The sequence below is a fragment of the Cololabis saira genome, chromosome 11 (assembly GCF_033807715.1).
Source record: "Cololabis saira isolate AMF1-May2022 chromosome 11, fColSai1.1, whole genome shotgun sequence".
NCBI lineage: Eukaryota > Metazoa > Chordata > Actinopteri > Beloniformes > Belonidae > Cololabis > Cololabis saira.
Window position 1 is genome coordinate 41,941,347 of NC_084597.1, and position 19,207 is coordinate 41,960,553.

The window sequence follows — 19,207 nt, forward strand, 5'->3', positions numbered from 1 at the left end:
CCCGTAAAATTCAGAATCCAATTTAAAATTTTATTACTTGCGCATAAAGCCCAAAACGGCTTAGCTCCGCATTATTTGCAAGACCTGATAGTGCCTTATGTTCCTGTCAGAGCTCTCCGTTCTCAGAGTGCAGGTTTACTCGTAGTTCCTAGAGTATCTAAATGTAGATTTGGAGGGCGGGCGTTCTGCTATCAGGCGCCACTACTATGGAACCAACTTCCAATCTGGGTTAAGGGGGCTGACACCACCTCCACCTTTAAAACTAAACTTAAAACATTTCTGTTTAGTAAAGCCTATAGTTAGTGTTTAGTAAACCTCTAGCTGGTGTTGGTAAATCTCTAGGTAGTGTAAACTTTAGTGTGTCAGAGTCGCTCCTGTGGTTTCTTGTGCTGGCCCCCCCTTCTCCTCCCTTTTCTCTCTTTTGTCCATGTTGCAGCATCCTTTGCCGGACACCGGAACCTGCAGTGTGGGAGTGAGGGGGGCAGGGTAACGGCCCCTTTTGGGCGGGGGAGAATGTTCGTCCCTCAAGACTCCTCTCCCTGGCCCTGCCCCTTCTCAACCTTTCCCCGACCCTGCACCCCAACCTGGGACTTGATGATTGGGCCGGAGCTTCGGGAGCTGCGTGCTGGCCTGCGGTCCCCACCCCTGGTCATCCCGTTGCTGGCCCCCCCTTCTCCTCCCTTTTCTCTCTTTTGTCCTGCAGGTGGCCGTGGGTGGCTTGTAGCTTGCATTACGGAGCACAAGTCTTTTCCTGACCCTGCACCCCAACCTGGGACTTGCTGATTGGGCCGGAGCTTCGGGAGCTGTGTGCTGGCCTGCGGTCCCCACCCCCGGTCATCCCGTTGCTGCTTCCACCTGCCTGCTGTGCTGTTGCCGTCCCTGACCCACCAGTCTGGCCCTCGGCAGGAGGGTCCCCCCTGATGAGCCTGGTCCTGCTCAAGGTTTCTTCCCTCCTAAAGGGGAGTTTTTCCTTGCCACTGTTTGGCTTAAGGTTTTTCTCCCACTAGGGGAGTTTTTACCTGCCATTGTTTATGTAATAACTGCTCGGGGGTCATGTTCTGGGTATGGGTCTCTGTAAAGCGTCTAGAGACAACTCTGTTGTATTAGACGCTATATAAATAAAATTGAATTGAAAATTGAACTTGAGCAAAAAAATGCATATTATGATAATGAAATACCAGCTATGGTAATATTATGGTACTGAGAGTATCCAAGTTGTGTAACGTACAGTACAAAGTGTGTGTTGCATTATACATTGTACGTACGAATTAAAACAGTAAAAAAAAAAAACACTAAACACAATAAAAAACAGATAATTAACATTAAAACAAACTACACCAGTTTAAGCCTGGTTGTTCCTCCAATAGCCATGATTTAAAATGTTTGGTGAAGTCAGAGTGGGAAGTTCACGAATCGTGCTTGGTGTTGCATTTCAGGTGTGAGAGGGACGGACCGAAAAAGTGGCTCGACTAAAAGCACTTTTTCTAAAAGGAACTATACAGTCACTGTCATCTTAAAAATACACAACCTTGTTACAAACAGGTACCAAAAGGACTCCGCCCCCTAGAATCTGTGGCTATGAACAGAGCTGGAAATACGTTGATGACATGAGAGCTGTTCTGTTTTTGTAGGATTTAGAGAAAACCATGGAAAAATTATTTCATCAAGGTCTCACGAAAATGTGCAAACTTGTGAAAAGTCACTTCACCACAATTCTGGCTTTATCATCTTTACACGAACATTATTCATTGTCAGTAAATTTGGCTTTTCTTTATACCAGAATAGTGAGCAGCTGAAATAAAACCAGTCCAAATATGGTCATTTAATATAGAGATCTCTTGTGACACGATAAACCTCTTTAAAAGAAATGTGAAATGTGTGAAGGCTGTTTGAGTCAAACCGAGACCACGTGACATGTCTGTGCTGTAGGCAGGATGGTGACTGTAGAACGATGTAAGCAAACTTCACATGTGATTGTTTTCCTCCCCTGACCTCCAGGGGCCTTCCTGCTCAGCACCATGTCCAGCAGGGTCCCACGGCCTGAACTGCTCATCCAGCTGTCGCTGTAAGAACGGAGCACACTGCTCACCTGTAGATGGATCCTGCTCCTGCACATCGGGTGAGTGGAGGACGAGAGAAGAATTGCTTACAAACATTATTACATAAGGTTGGTGAGATATTGATCTGGCCTCGTTGCAGAATAAACACCAGGGGCCTCATTTATCAACCGTGCGTAGAAAAGGTTTAGAAAATTTAGAATTTAGAACTAGTAAGTAGTCAGTGATGATAAATCCCACCTGTTCAGGAGCATGAGGCTCCTTTTAAGAAATGAGACTCTCTAGCGCCACCCTTCACCACGACGGCCGTCGGGGGTACTGCAGCCAACAGTGAAGCCGGCACGGGAGAACGGGGAGAACGTGCATGCAGCGTCATGTGACGTCACATCCACAGGACAGCGCGGGAAATTCCGGCCCGGAATTGCAGCACATTTTGCAGCACACAGCCTGTTCAAGGCAAAGGAGAGATACACTAGAGGATCATTCTTTTTGGTTTGGAACGCTTCATCTGACAATATTACTAGAAAACTTAAAACGTATATGAATTTTTTTTAATAAATGCTGCCTCAATCCTGCCTCATGCTCCTTTTAATAATGCGTGAATGGATTCTTTCCCCCTCACCTGGGGCCTCATTTATCAACCGTGCGTAGGCACAGATGTGTGCGTAATGTGTGCGTAAGAACATTCTCGCTCCAACATAGGTTGTAAATCACGGCATAGATCCATCAGAATGTTTTTGGGGAAGCGGTATCTGCTGAGAAGCCGCTCTGTCTCTCACTGAACATCAGCACACTCTTTGAAAACGCGCTCCCTGTAGAGCGCACGGTTCTCCAAATCCTTCAACAGTGCAAGATGAGCCATGGTACTTGTATTTTCCTTACAGGTCCTCCTGCCACAGCTGTCTTTATAGCTTGTCACACCAATTATTCAAAATGTCTGCTAAATTACTAATTGAGAATTAGAGGAAACAGGGAACATGTGTGAAGTTTGAGATCGCTGAACACTGTGACTCTTTAATGGGTTCTATTTGTAGTTTCACTGTTCTACCACTGGGTTTTGTGTGTATGCATGGTCAGAGTTGTGCTTGAATTTACACACGTTCCTACGCACAAGTACGGGTTGATAAATTCCATACTTTGCGTGGGAATATTCTTACGCACACATTACGGACACATTTGTGCGTACGCACGGTTGATAAATGAGGCCCCAGGGTCGGTGGGGTGATTCACCTTCTCCTCCCACTGAGGCTCCTGCGGTTCTGTCTCAAAGAAAAGCCATGTGGCTAAATTCTGCTTACAAACAACAATAGTCACTTCAGTGATATTATCTGCTGTTACTCACGTGTGTGGACGTCTTGTGACAGGCTGGCATGGCGTGGACTGCTCCATCCACTGTCCCAGCGGCAGGTGGGGTCTGGGCTGCAACCGCACCTGTATGTGCCTGAACGGGGGAGCGTGTAGCGCTCTGGACGGTCGCTGCGTCTGCGCTCCAGGGTGGAGAGGAGGCCGGTGCGAGCTCCGCTGCCAGGTGAGAGGGCGTGGGGACGCCAAGCCGTTAACATCCAATGATGCTCTTTTCTTTTTAGCATGAGCTATGCATTAAGTATAAAACATAATAAATATCATCTGAGTGCAGAACATCACAAAGCAAGAAGAAATTAGGGAATTTATTTTTTTATTATTTTTTTTTTTACCTTGTCTGCACACATATTAATGGTTAATACCATGCTGGTAAAAACCAAAGGCATACAGTATATATGTGCATTGTTACTATATTTAATATATATATACATATATATACGCATACATACGCATACACATACATATATATATATATATACACATACAAACCCAGTGAGTTAGTTTTTTTTTGTTTTTTTTGGGGGGGGGGATGACATCCACTGCCAATCCAGGAAGCAAGAACACACGGAGGCACACGTCAAGCACTGGAAATCTGCAACAAAAACCACAAACGAAACACAAAACCGGCACGGAGCCATCCAAAACAACAACAGCAATCGACCCAAATCTCGAGATCTGATCGCAGTCTGAGCTAAGCTACCGCTAACTAACCCCAAAAACTACAGAGCAAGCATGCAGGTGAACAAGCGAGTGTGTATGTCTATGTGTGTGTGTGTGTGTGTGCGCGTGTAAGTATATGTGTGTGTGTGTGTGTGTGTGTGTGTGTGTGTGTGTGTGTGTGTGTGTGTGTGTGTGTGTGTGTGTGTGTGTGTGTGTGATAATCCTATCAAAGCTCCACGTGAAGTGTATCTATAGTGGGGGAGGGGAGGAGCAACCCCGCCACCCGCGAGACCATAACTTTGCGCGGTTTTCGAAAATATTTAATTTAAGAGTACGCTTAAATAACAAGTAAAATTAAATAAAATGATGAGGAAAGAGGTTAAATAATAAAAAAAGTTGATGAAAATAAGGGCAGTAGAGTACAGCAGGTAAGTATTTAATTTAGGAGTACACTTGAGTAAACAGTAATGTTTTTTTCCTGATTTAAAGGAGCTGACAGTTGGAGCAGACCTCAGGTCTACAGGAAGTTTGTTCCACCGGTGAGGAGCAGAATAACTGAATGCTGCCTCACCTTGCTTGGTTCTGGTTCTGGAACCACAACAAACCAGATCCAGATGAAGCTCAGGGGTCTGGGAGCTTCATAGGAACTAACAGATCCAGATGAATCTCAGGGGTCTGGGAGCTTCATAGGAACTAACAGATCCAGATGAAGCTCAGGGGTCTGGGAGCTTCATAGGAACTAACAGATCCAGATGAACCTCAGGGGTCTGGGAGCTTCATAGGAACTAACAGATCCAGATGAACCTCAGGGGTCTGGGAGCTTCATATGAACTAACAGATTAACCATGTATTTTGGTCCAAGACCATTCAGGTCTTTGTAGACCAGCAGTAAGATTTTAAACTCTATCCTTTGACTCACTGGAAGCCAGTGTAGTGATTTCATGACCGGTGTAATATGGTCCAGTTTCCTGGTGTAATATGGTCCAGTTTCCTGGTGTATTATGGTCCAGTTTCCTGGTGTAATGTGGTCCAGTTTCCTGGTGTAATATGGTCCAGTTTCCTGGTGTAATATGGTCCAGTTTCCTGGTGTAATGTGGTCCAGTTTCCTGGTGTAATATGGTCCAGTTTCCTGGTGTAATATGGTCCAGTTTCCTGGTGTAATATGGTCCAGTTTCCTGGTGTAATATGGTCCAGTTTCCTGGTGTAATGTGGTCCAGTTTCCTGGTGTAATGTGGTCCAGTTTCCTGGTGTAATATGGTCCAGTTTCCTGGTGTAATATGGTCCAGTTTCCTGGTGTAATGTGGTCCAGTTTCCTGGTGTAATGTGGTCCAGTTTCCTGGTGTAATATGGTCCAGTTTCCTGGTGTAATGTGGTCCAGTTTCCTGGTGTAATATGGTCCAGTTTCCTGGTGTAATATGGTCCAGTTTCCTGGTGTAATGTGGTCCAGTTTCCTGGTGTAATGTGGTCCAGTTTCCTGGTGTAATATGGTCCAGTTTCCTGGTGTAATGTGGTCCAGTTTCCTGGTGTAATATGGTCCATTTTCCTGGTGTAATGTGGTCCAGTTTCCTGGTGTAATGTGGTCCAGTTTCCTGGTGTAATGTGGTCCAGTTTCCTGGTGTAATATGGTCCAATTTCCTGGTGTAATATGGTCCAGTTTCCTGGTGTAATATGGTCCAGTTTCCTGGTGTAATATGGTCCATTTTCCTGGTGTAATATGGTCCAGTTTCCTGGTGTAATATGGTCCAGTTTCCTGGTGTAATATGGTCCAGTTTCCTGGTGTAATATGGTCCAGTTTCCTGGTGTAATATGGTCCAGTTTCCTGGTGTAATATGGTCCAGTTTCCTGGTGTAATATGGTCCAGTTTCCTGGTGTAATATGGTCCAGTTTCCTGGTGTACTATGGTCCAGTTTCCTGGTGTAATGTGGTCCAGTTTCCTGGTGTAATATGGTCCAGTTTCCTGGTGTAATATGGTCCAGTTTCCTGGTGTAATATGGTCCAGTTTCCTGGTGTAATATGGTCCAGTTTCCTGGTGTACTATGGTCCATTTTCCTGGTGTAATATGGTCCAATTTCCTGGTGTACTATGGTCCAGTTTCCTGGTGTAATATGGTCCAGTTTCCTGGTGTAACGTGGTCCAGTTTCCTGGTGTAATGTGGTCCAGTTTCCTGGTGTATTATGGTCCAGTTTCCTGGTGTAATATGGTCCAGTTTCCTGGTGTAATATGGTCCAGTTTCCTGGTGTAATATGGTCCAGTTTCCTGGTGTAATATGGTCCAGTTTCCTGGTGTAATGTGGTCCAGTTTCCTGGTGTAATATGGTCCAGTTTCCTGGTGTAATATGGTCCAGTTTCCTGGTGTAATATGGTCCAGTTTCCTGGTGTAATGTGGTCCAGTTTCCTGGTGTAATATGGTCCAGTTTCCTGGTGTAATATGGTCCAGTTTCCTGGTGTAATATGGTCCAGTTTCCTGGTGTAATGTGGTCCAGTTTCCTGGTGTAATGTGGTCCAGTTTCCTGGTCCAGTTTCCTGGTCCAGTTTCCTGGTCCAGTTTCCTGGTGTAATATGGTCCAGTTTCCTGGTGTAATATGGTCCAGTTTCCTGGTGTAATATGGTCCAGTTTCCTGGTGTAATATGGTCCAGTTTCCTGGTGTAATATGGTCCAGTTTCCTGGTGTAATATGGTCCAGTTTCCTGGTGTAATATGGTCCAGTTTCCTGGTGTACTATGGTCCAGTTTCCTGGTGTAATGTGGTCCAGTTTCCTGGTGTAATATGGTCCAGTTTCCTGGTGTAATATGGTCCAGTTTCCTGGTGTAATATGGTCCAGTTTCCTGGTGTAATATGGTCCAGTTTCCTGGTGTACTATGGTCCATTTTCCTGGTGTAATATGGTCCAATTTCCTGGTGTACTATGGTCCAGTTTCCTGGTGTAATATGGTCCAGTTTCCTGGTGTAACGTGGTCCAGTTTCCTGGTGTAATGTGGTCCAGTTTCCTGGTGTATTATGGTCCAGTTTCCTGGTGTAATATGGTCCAGTTTCCTGGTGTAATATGGTCCAGTTTCCTGGTGTAATATGGTCCAGTTTCCTGGTGTAATATGGTCCAGTTTCCTGGTGTAATATGGTCCAGTTTCCTGGTGTAATATGGTCCAGTTTCCTGGTGTAATATGGTCCAGTTTCCTGGTGTAATGTGGTCCAGTTTCCTGGTGTAATATGGTCCAGTTTCCTGGTGTAATATGGTCCAGTTTCCTGGTGTAATATGGTCCAGTTTCCTGGTGTAATGTGGTCCAGTTTCCTGGTGTAATGTGGTCCAGTTTCCTGGTCCAGTTTCCTGGTCCAGTTTCCTGGTCCAGTTTCCTGGTGTAATATGGTCCAGTTTCCTGGTGTAATATGGTCCATTTTCCTGGTGTAATATGGTCCAGTTTCCTGGTGTAATATGGTCCGGTTTCCTGGTGTAATATGGTCCGGTTTCCTGGTGTAATATGGTCCGGTTTCCTGGTGTAATATGGTCCAGTTTCCTGGTGTAATATGGTCCAGTTTCCTGGTGTAATATGGTCCATTTTCCTGGTGAAATATGGTCCAGTTTCCTGGTGTAATATGGTCCAGTTTCCTGGTGTAATATGGTCCAGTTTCCTGGTGTAATATGGTCCAGTTTCCTGGTGTAATGTGGTCCAGTTTCCTGGTGTAATATGGTCCAGTTTCCTGGTGTAATATGGTCCAGTTTCCTGGTGTACTATGGTCCAGTTTCCTGGTGTACTATGGTCCAGTTTCCTGGTGTACTATGGTCCAGTTTCCTGGTGTAGTAGTAGTAGTAGTAGTAGTAGTTAATAGTAGTAGTAGTAGTAGTAGTTAATAGTAGTAGTAGTAGTAGTAGTTAATAATAGTAGTAGTAGTAGCAGTAATAGTAGTAGTAGTAGTAGTAGTTAATAGTAGTAGTAGTAGTAGTTAATAATAGTAGTAGTAGTAGCAGTAATAGTAGTAGTAGTAGTTAATAGTAGTAGTAGTAGTAGTAGTAGTAGTAATAGGTAGTAGTAGTAGTAGTAGTAGTTAATAATAGTAGTAGTAGTAGCAGTAGTAGTAGTAGTAGTAGTAGTAGTTAATAATAGTAGTAGTAGTAGCAGTAGTAGTAGTAGTTAATAGTAGTAGTAGTAGTAGTAGGTAGTAGTAGTAGTAGTTAATAATAGTAGTAGTAGTAGCAGTAGTAGTAGTAGTTAATAGTAGTAGTAGTAGTTAATAATAGTAGTAGTAGTAGCAGTAGTAGTAGTAGTTAATAGTAGTAGTAGTAGTTAATAATAGTAGTAGTAGTAGCAGTAGTAGTAGTAGTTAATAGTAGTAGTAGTAGTAGTAGCAGTAGCAGTAGCAGTAGTAGTAGTAGCAGTAGTAGTAGCAGTAGCAGTAGCAGCAGTAGCAGTAGTAGCAGTAGCAGTAGCAGTAGTAGTAGCAGCAGTAGCAGTAGTAGTAGTAGTAGCAGTAGCAGTAGTAGTAGTAGTAGCAGTAGTAGTAGTAGCAGTAGCAGTAGTAGCAGTAGCAGTAGCAGTAGTAGTAGTAGTAGTTAGTAGTAGTAGTAGTATATACTGACTGGACAAAACAGTGCAGAAAGTAGTAGAGGGAATAAATTCAGCTCTGCTCCTCCTCCTCAGGATGGGACCTACGGTCTGGACTGCAACGAACGCTGTGACTGCAGTCATGCTGACGGATGCGACCACTCCACTGGTCACTGCCGCTGCCTGGCTGGATGGACAGGTACGACCTCAGAACGCAGCTGAGGACGTTGCTGGATTAGGAACCGGGGAGTCGAGTACCAGGGACGGGTTTGACTTTGGACACCCCTGCTTCAGAGGTCCCCTCAACACCTGAGGTCCTCGTCTCTACTCTGTCATTGTGGAGAGTTAAAACAAACGCAGAGGTTGAAACCTCTTCCAGGAGGGTTTATCAAAGCAAAAATCCAGAGACAAACAGAAGAATACATTTACATTTTCTCATTTAGTAAACGCTTTTATCCAAAATGATTTGAGTAGCAGTTGAGATTCACTACAGTTGGAAGCTTTTGCCTATTGAGGATTAGTTTAATCTTTTTAAATGATGGAATTAAATCACAACAGGTTTGGAAGTGTAGATCGGGATGTTAATGGTGCTGGAAAGGTCAGTCACACTGCTGAATTCTGGACCATCTGTTTGGATTCAATACAATGCAGGAGGGAAAACCTGGTATGACAGATAGACATAAGTATGGTTTGTGTCAGCAGTAAGAGGTCATTTTGAGTCTAATCTGACCTAATTTTCTAATTTTGTGAAGTGTAAAGAAACTTAAAGACAGACACAACGTGACTGTTGTTGGTTTTGTTGATGGGTATGTCGTTTTCAAGGGTTTTATAATTTTTATGTTGTCTTAGATGTGTTGATCGGCTGGTAACGATCAATAGATCACATGTCTTAAAGCGGTTTAGCAGGAGGTGGTGTTCCTTCATTCATGTGGGGATGTCAGAGAGACAAGCTGAGACTGGAGACTGTTAAATCATGAGAATGGAATATACAGTTTGGCATCATCTGTATAGAAGTGACGTGAAAATGTGCATGACTGCACCCAAAGAGGTGGTTTATTATAGAAAGAGAAGAGGCTCCAGCATCAAACCTGGAGGCACCCCAGCAATGACATGATGGGAAGGGGACGTTGACTCTCAGCAACCCAAGTGTCCCATCCTGGAGATTCTCATCCCAGGAATATGAAGGGATGGCCTGGTTTCTCACGTCGAATGCTGCAGAGAGATCTGGCAGGAGGAGAGCTGAGGACTGAGCTAAAGCTCCAGCTTCCTTTGGGGTCACAGTCTGACACGAGGGTCATGTGGGTGGAGTTCACACTGCTCTCAAAGTTGACACAAATAAAGAGGTCACTCTGCAAGACGAAGTCAAAGACATGGGATAACAAGTTATTCTGCCCCTTTGGGCTATTGATACAGGAGAAGAAAAGAGAGCCCTTGTGTTTACAATATCTTTCATCAGTCTCCTCCCAGTTGTGTTCTCATTTTATTGCATGATGTCATGATTGCTTAAGAGATGAGTGATGAGATAAGTGGAGACGACTCCGGCTTCACACTAGTGGGATGGTCAAACTAGGCAGAATGATTTATGTTAGACAACTGCTCCTGTGTAACTCAGATGATCAAATAATAATTGATTTCCAAATATTCAAGGGAGAAAACCAGGAGCTGAGGATCCCAGCTAAGGGTTTATGCTGGCTTGAGTCCCAAAGGAGTTTCATTGTCAAGTCTCTCGTTTGATTCATGAATCTGTGGAACAGTGTTGGCTGCAGATGCAACCACATGAGGATTGCAGTCCTCCTTTTTGGGAGAGTGTCCTTTCATGCAATGCATGTCCATCTGTGTGTGGACGCAGGTATCCACTGTGACAGTGTGTGTGCTGAGGGCCGCTGGGGCCCCAACTGCTCCCTCTCCTGCAACTGTGAGAACGGAGCATCGTGCTCTCCGGATGAGGGGACCTGCGAGTGCGCCCCAGGATACAGAGGCCCCACCTGCCAGAGGAGTAAGTCCTGCACCACTGGCGCATCTGCTCCGTCACTGAGCAGACATCTATAAACCCCAACCTGAGTGTCAGGACAATACTGACAATCCTTAACTCCTGTATCAACCAAATACATCTCCTGTCAGTGTAACATTTTTGCACCAGAGGATAAACTGTGACTTCTTATCTGTCTGATCTGCTTTTACCCTATAAACCCTGACAGACCCAGAGCTCCTCCGGCACCGGCCTTTTAATCATTCCCATAGTTAGAACCATAACCCAGGGTGAGGCATCATTTCCTCACTACGGCCCACGTCTGTGGAACAGCCTGCCGGAGAAACTCAGGGTTAGAGACTGTTGATGCTTTTAAAAGCTCAAGATTCACCTTTCTAATTTGGCTTTTAGCTGATTCCTTTTAGTCTTTCTTGTATACCTTTGTGTTAACTAGCCGTTCTTGTTGTTTTAACAGGTTTTATGGTTTTAAGTTGTCCTTATGCTTGTTTTAGCAGGTCTTGCTTTTTAGACCTACTTTTAGGATTTTATGTTATACTTTTAAACTCTTTTAATGTGTATTTTTAATTCATAGCCTATCTTATCCTGCTTTGGGATAAGTCTGCTTTTTTACGACAGCGTCCCATTTTCGAGTTCAGTTCTTGCCTCTGCGTTGCATTATTTTTCCAGGTCCTGCAGTTATTTGAAGAGTAAAAAGGCCCTGAGGATGACAGAGTGACACATGTGGATCTATGAAGCTGAGTTTTAGTCTCAAAGCTTCTTTCTTTCCCGGAGGAGCAGTAGCATGAGGGCTGGGAGCTGTGTGACGCCAGCGTGACTGTTCTGTGTGCTTTGATTTTCCTGCAGTCTGCTCGCCCGGCTACTTCGGCCATCGCTGCAGTCAGACCTGTCCACAGTGCGCCCACAGTAACGGACCGTGTCACCACGTCACCGGACAGTGCGACTGCTTTCCTGGCTTCAAGGGAGCGCTGTGTAATGAGGGTGAGCATCACGCCAGGTCACATAGACACAAATGACCCCACGCCACCCCGGTCCCGCAGGGGGAACAAAGGCTCCAGTGTTCGAGCAGCATGAATGAAGGCTGGCAGTGTCGGCGTTCGCCGCGGAAGAGACGCTCTCCATCCGATTCATTCACAGCAAAGCTGCAGATACCCGGCGGACAGCCGGCGACCGGAGATGCTGCTTGCAAGCATTCAGTTGCTGCTAGAGAACGTCTTTGTTTCATGGGGAGAAGGAGGTGACGGTGTACCTGCTCAGGTCTGACAGGGTTCATCGTTCCTGCTTTTACCTCTGAAGTCTTGGGTTAATCACTTTTCAAACATTTCAAGGCAAATTTCACCTAAACATGTTGGAATAATCCGTCATTTATAGCAAAAGCAGAAGGATTAACGTCTCTAGAGGGTATCAATTAATGATTCTAGTTTCTTTAGAGATAAAAGTCTCCCAAAGATCCCCTGTTTTGGTGCCTGTTTTCAGTGCAGGAAGTGATGAGTTGATGTGCCTGTACCTGCAGTGTGTCCCAGCGGTCGCTTTGGGAAGAACTGCGCCTGGAGCTGCAGCTGCACCAACAACGGCACCTGCAACCCCATCGACGGCTCCTGCCAGTGTTTCCCAGGATGGATCGGCAGCGACTGCTCGCAGCGTACGTCTATCTAGTCAGTTCACAAAACTGCAGCGCGGTTGGGGTCATAACGATGCGTTACTTTACTGGAACATGCAACCCCAGACCAGAGAGGGTTAGGAGTTGGAAACACACACCTGTCACATGACTTTGACTACTTTGCAGCAGGATAAACCTGTCATTTTATCTTCTTGTTGGTCAGCTTTATGTTTGGTAGTAGTGATGCTACCTCCTCTAGATCCGGGCCGTAAGACCTGGTGAAGGTGAAAGTCCGGATGCTCGCTGTCGTTTTTAGTCCGGACTGTACAGAGCCCAAGGCTTCGAAAAAGACCTAGATACTGATCGATCTGACCACAACTGGAACACATTTCCAGTATTTTTAAATATTTAGTTTAGTTATTTTTAATATTTAGTTTCTCATGTGTTCATTGACAACGTGATGATCCTGTGCCCATATTTTGTGCATGCTTTTACACAAAGTCATCATTGGTATCTTTTTTTTTTTTTTTTTTTTTTTTTTTTTTTTTCTTTTTTTACCTTGTCTGCACACATATTATTGATTGATACCATGACGGTAGAAACCAAAAGTGTATATATGTGCATTATTACTATATGTAATATATACATATATATACGCACACATATGCGTACACATACATAAATATACACATACAAACCCAGTGTTTTTTTTTTTTTTTTTTTTTTTTTTTTGGGGGGGGAGGGGGTGGGGGGGGGTGGTGACGACATCCACTGCCAATCCAGGAAGCAGGAACACACGGAGACACACGTCAAGCACTGGAAATCTGCAACAAAAAAAAAACCACAAACAAAGCACGAAACCGGCACGGAGCCATCCAAAACACGAACAGCAATCGACCTAAATCTTGAGATCTGATCGCAGTCTGAGCTAAGCTATCGCTACCGCTACCTAAACCCAAAAACTAGAGAGCCAGCATGCAGGTGAACAAGCCAGTGTGTATGTCTATGTGTGTGTGTGTGTATGTATATGATCATGCATGTGTGTGTGTGTGTGTGTGTGTGTGTATGCGTGTGACTAAATTACTATATGTGTGTGTGTGTGTGTGTGTGTGTGTGTGTGTGTGTGTGTGTGTGTGTGTGTGTGTGTGTGTGTGTGTGTGTAATAAACCAAACAAAGCTCCACCTGAAGTGTATCTATAGTGGGGGAGGGGGGGGGAGCAACCCCGCCACCCGTGAGACCAGAGGCCGACAAGGAAGAGCCCGGAACCCAGGCCACCGGCAACCCCACAGAGGCGAGAAGTAGGAGGGAGGCAACCCACCGCCTGCGAGCCCCCCCCCCCCACCCGGCGGCGGCCGAGGGGGCCCGCGGGCGGGGCCCCCACGGCGCGGAAAGAAGCAGCCAGGGATCCCGCGGCGGCGGACCGCGACCCAGGCAATCCCCGGCCACCCGGTCCGGGCCGGACACGCGGCCAGGAGGCCCTCACCCTTCAGGCCAACGACCCCCACCCGGCAGGGGGCCAGCCCGCCCGGAGAGACAGAGCCGCCCCGGCCGCCGACGCGGGCAGGCGCACCCGTCCCCCACGAAAGTGGCCCTCCAAGACCAGAGGGGCGCCCCGCTGTAGAGGCAGCGGGGGGGACCGGAGACGGGCCCGGAGAGAGGGAACCCCCCAACAAGGCGACACCCGCGCAGGCCCGACAACGGAGGGCCCCAGACCCAGGCATCCCATTCATTCATCCATTCACCTATCCGATACCTATACTAATAATAATATAATATACTATACTACATAATAATAATAATAATAATACTAATAATAATACTAATAATAATAATAATAATAACCATCTTTGTATAATATAATATTGATAAATTATTAAGTTTTTGATGTCCTGCCAATGGAGGCTCAAATCCACCATGGCAGGACCCTTCCATACCGCATTCTCACCGACACAGACATACAATCACGCACCGTTTCCCCCTCCCCGGGGGGATCCAGCACCGCCAGAAGGCACCCCAGGCTGCACGGCGGGCCCCGCCAGGCCCGGGTAACCCGACCCACCCGTCCCAGGCCCAGGCCGGTGAGGGAACGCGGGTGATGTGGGACCCCCTCCCGCCCCTTGTGTTGAGTGCATGTGATTAATGCCATAAAAACAGGGAGGAGGGAGGGCCGAGTATCGATTGACACAGACCCCCCCCCCTCCCGAACTACGTGTCCTTGTCAAATGTATTTATTAAGTGTTGAATGTGCAGTGTCTATTTTGCTGTTAAAACCGTGAGGCGGGGAGTGCCAGGCCCCGCGGGACAGTGCCCCCCACGACCCGGACCCCCCGCCTTTCGCCTATGTGCGTATGAATCGTGTAGGGGGGGCAAGAGGGGGAGCGGAGGCCGAAGCCAGGAAGCAGGACCAGCAAAGCCGGCCCTGATAAGACACCCGCGTCCCCCCACCGGCCGTCCAGTAGACGGGGGCCGGCCCCCCGAGCCGGGCAAGGGCCCCACCGTACCTCCAAGGGCGCCCCCGGCGCCGCCGGAGCCCCCAGACGGAGGAGGAAACGGTCCAACATCCTCCCATTCATACTGACAACATAAGACATAGATACCTGGGAATGGTGCCACCCCGCCGTCGCGCCCGCCCGTGCACCCCCCGGTCAGGGGAAGCCCGCTCCCCGGACCCGGCCCCACCCCCCCCCGAGGCCACCCCGGCGGACACCCCAAGGGTCCCGGAGTCCCCACATCCGCAGGGGCACTTGGCCCCCGCCCAGCGACGGAGGACCAAGGCAGCAATGCCCCCCCAGCGCAGACAGCCACCCCCCACCCAGGCAGGGCCGGGCCCTCCGGGTGGGACCTCCACGTCCACGGCCCCGCCCCCCCCGGGAGGCCCGGAGACGCCCCAGCCACAGCCCCCCGCCCGAGCCCTCCCCAGCCACCCCCCCCCACCGCCATGAGGTAACCCCCCCCACAGGCCCCCAAGGCCCCCACCGGCTAGGGACAGGGCCCCGCGGCCCCCCCCACCGCCCCCCAGGGGCCACCAGAGGCCCGCGCCCCAGACCCCCCAAGCCGACCCCCAACCCCAAGGGCTACGAGATCACCACCCCCCCCGCCCCCACTAGGTAACGAAGCCAATAAACGGGGACCACAGAGAGTGCAATTCAGCCGAATGTTGTTCAGTGGAGGCATCATTGGTATCTTAAAGGAGCATGAGGCAGGATTGAGGCAGGATTTATGAAAAAAATTTGTATATGTTTTAAGTTTTCTAGTAATGTCAGATGAAGCGTTCCAAACCAAAAAGAATGAGCCCTCTAGCGTATCTCTCCGTTGCCTTGAACAGGCTGTGTGCTGCAATTCCGGGCCCGAATTTCCCGCGCTGTCCTGCGGATGTGACGTCACATGACGCTGCATGCGCGTTCTCCCCGTTCTCCCGTGCCGGCTTCACTGTTGGCTGCAGTACCCCCGACGGCCGTCATGGTGAAGGGTGGCGCTAGAGAGTCTCATTTATTAAAAGGAGCCTCATGATCCTTTAATAATAATAATAATAATAATAACATACATTTTCTTTATAGAACGCTTTTAAAAGATTTCAAAAACGCTTCACAGACAAAGATTAAAAATCGAGATCAAGAAAATTAAAATTAAAAACTACAGGATAAAAAATATAAGAGATAAAAGATAGGATAAAGGATCTTGAAATCTTGTTTAAAATAACCTCATTATTTTGTATATTTCCTTTTTTCCTTTGTAATTACATTTTTGTATGTGTTGAAAAACCCAAATTGTTGTATATTAGCAGTGAAGATGGTGAGAAAACACATTCATATGTTGGGTTCATACTGTCTGGAAATAGATAAAAATGTAAAATAGTGTGTATTTTTTTAACCTCTGGACATGGTCAGGAGGATGCCTCACAGCATGTTTTGTACCTGTTCCTTCATGAATTCCTGCTTCCAGGTGTGATAGTGTTTGGTCGTCTCTGTTTTGCAGCGTGTCCTCCCGGCCACTGGGGTCCCAACTGCATCCACACCTGCAACTGTCACAACGGAGCGTACTGCAGCGCCTACGACGGAGAGTGCAAGTGCACCCTGGGATGGACCGGCCTCTACTGCACACAGCGTCAGTCACGCCAGAAAACACACTTAAAACTCATGCACGGGACTTTTTGAGACTTATGACAAGCCTTCCAGGAACAGGTCATCTGACTGTAGTGTCGTAGTATTACACTAAGACAACCTCAGATGAACAGGTGACATTTTTCATTAAAAAAAAAAATGAAAACAATCATGTGAGAAATACCCCCATGATTCACACGTGTGGATCCACCGTTTTTTTTCTCAATATATTTTTATTCAAGAAAGCACAAAATAAGATGCATTTAAATACAATATCTTGAATTGGATTAGTTTTCTTTTTAACGAACAAAGCCCACCCACCCACAATACCCATATACTGCTGTAAAGGGAAAGAAAAAAAAAATTAACTAAACAAAATAATAGTAATAATTCAAAATTATAATGACAGACATTGGGGGCATACACGTTCAAGTACATGTCAGACAAGACCAAAAATATATCCCAGGGCTCCATAGGCTTATGATGGAATGGTCATGAGATTTTTAAAGTACACAATCAAAGGGGCCCACATCTTGTGAAATTTTCTTGTTGAGCCTCTAGTAAAGTATTTAATTTTCTCTCATTTAAAAAAAAACATTAATTCAGTGAGCCAAACAGACACTTTGGGTGTTTCAGGAGATTTCCAATGTAAAACTATATTTCTACGGGCTATCAAGGATGCAAAGGCAGAAGCGTTCATCTTGTCAGTGGGTATGTGCTCATTAACCAACACTCCAAAGATGGCCATATCTGCAAATGCTTTGACCTTGGTGTTAAATGCATCATTTAGTGTTTTACAGATAGAAGACCGAAATTCATTTAACTTAGGGCAACTCCAGAACATATGGGTCATATTTGCTGGTGCAGAACCGCAGCGCTCACACCTGTCATCAATTTCCTCATAGATTCTTGAGAGTTTAGATTGTGTGGATCCACCTTAACTGGAGATAACTGAAGGTAGTTGTTGCCTCCGAGATGATCAGATCCTTTTTATTACATTTTAATAAAGATTAAAAACGGAGGCACCGACTTCTTGACTTGACGGTGCAATACACTGCAAAAACTAAAAATCTAAGAATATTTGTCTTATTTCTAGTTAAAATGTCTCATTTTTAGTCAAAAGAAAATCTCATTACAATTAAAACAAGACTCATCATTGAAAAAAAAAAACAATTTTCACCTGTTTCAAGTAGATTTTCACTTAAAGCAGCACAATGTAACTTTCAGCTGTTGTTGAGTTTGGCGGCTCCTTTGGACAAAAGCGGTAGTGCTTTACCAGTAGTGTGGCAGGGTTCCTACCATCCACCTCCAAGTTACATAGTGCCAGTGAAGGCGATACAGACCCCTCAGACCATGACAGAGGTTCATTAAACCTGTTGGAAGTTGATGTACCATCACAATGATGATGATGAAATATTAGATTAAGGTGGAAAAAAGTTACATAGTGATGCTTTAAAATAAGTAGAAAAGATTTTTCTACTTATTTCAAGTGAAAATTTACTTGAAACAGGTGAAAATTGTCAAATAAGTTATTTTTCTGGTAATGACTCTTGTTTTAAAGGTATAGTGCTTGATGTTGGAGAGCTAGCAAGATTTGAAAGTGGCACCTCCTCTAAGCCCCGCCCCCTCCTCCCCCTCCCGTCAGCGCTCGGTCCAAAGCCACACCCCCACAAACTTTGGGGAACGCGCATTTGCAGGAGTCAAGTTTTCCAGGACATTTTGGACAGCACATTTTCAACAAAACTACCCCATGTCTCATTCACCTGTAAGCGAGGCCGGTTTTAGGGGGGGGGCAGGGCTGGCTGTGCCTACCCAAACGTGCGTCCTGCCCACCCAATCAAAGTTATGGGGATCCTTTATTTTTTATAATTTTATTTTTTTATAAATCTAAAAAAACATCACAGAATATCTGTACCGTTTCTGATTGGGTGGGCACTGCGCCTAATTTTTTCACACAACAATGAATGCATACCGCAAAAGTTGTGTCTCGGCGGAGGAACCCGACGTTCCAGCAAAATGAAGTTCAGAACAGCACACACAGCACACACTGAAGATGATTTATGGTTCCGCGTTACACCAACGCAGAATGGTGCGCGTCGCTGCGTACCCTACGCCGTAGGCTACGCCGTACCCTATGCCGTACCCTATGCCGTAGGCTACGCCGTACCCTATGCCGTACCCTACGCCGTACCCTACGCCGTACCCTACGCCGTACCCTATGCCGTACCCTATGCCGTGGCTCCAGAGCCTGCACGGCACCGCAGCGCACCGCCACCCGCACCGGCGCTCTCCGCCCCCGCCGGGATGGAGACGCCTCCATCCCCACAGACCCCCATACTGGGGAGGTGGTATTTTTGGCTGCGTTTTCTAGTTTTTTGCGCCATTCTTCAGCAAACGTGACTCGAGTGTGTGAAGTTTTCCGGCAAGATTTTCAACGTGACGAGTGCGCGCTCGGGACAGAGGAGGGCGTGGGCGGGACTTAAAATGAAGGCATCTGATTGGTTCTTTCCCCCCTGCCAATCCTCTGGTCCTCTGACCAATCCGTGCCATTCGGTGCGCAAAAAACAGATTGGTCAGAGTTTTTACAAGATTAAAGCTGTCAGAGAGGTCGGATTTTTTTCTTTCCTTTTTCTGAATACATTATTCACTGGCTACTCTCAGGATGGAAGGACCATTTCACCCAGTATAACAATAAATGTTTTTGAATACGATCACAGACTATACCTTTAAGTGTAATGAGATTTTTTGACTAAAAATTGGACATTTTAACGAGAAATAAGACAAATATTCCTGGTAAGATTTAGAGTTTTTGCAGTGTAGAAACACGTTTCTACTGTAAACAAGACAACAGACGAATCTTATAGTTTAAACGCTACCTCGTCGCTGCGAAGGGGTTTGTGATAAGCG

At 46.4% G+C, this 19,207-nt stretch overlaps 1 protein-coding gene across 3 annotated transcripts in view; it reads left to right on the plus strand.

Annotated features, from left to right (window-relative positions):
* The window catches only part of megf10 (multiple EGF-like-domains 10), a 110,122-nt gene that overhangs the window by 82,048 nt on the left and 8,867 nt on the right, over positions 1 to 19,207 (plus strand). For all 3 annotated transcript variants that reach the window (XM_061734550.1, XM_061734552.1, XM_061734551.1), the window contains 7 exons: positions 1,999 to 2,119; positions 3,422 to 3,585; positions 8,709 to 8,811; positions 10,462 to 10,608; positions 11,446 to 11,580; positions 12,113 to 12,241; positions 16,176 to 16,304. In XM_061734550.1, the coding sequence (XP_061590534.1) occupies positions 1,999 to 2,119; positions 3,422 to 3,585; positions 8,709 to 8,811; positions 10,462 to 10,608; positions 11,446 to 11,580; positions 12,113 to 12,241; positions 16,176 to 16,304 (928 nt within the window). The remainder of the gene's footprint in view (positions 1 to 1,998; positions 2,120 to 3,421; positions 3,586 to 8,708; positions 8,812 to 10,461; positions 10,609 to 11,445; positions 11,581 to 12,112; positions 12,242 to 16,175; positions 16,305 to 19,207) is intronic.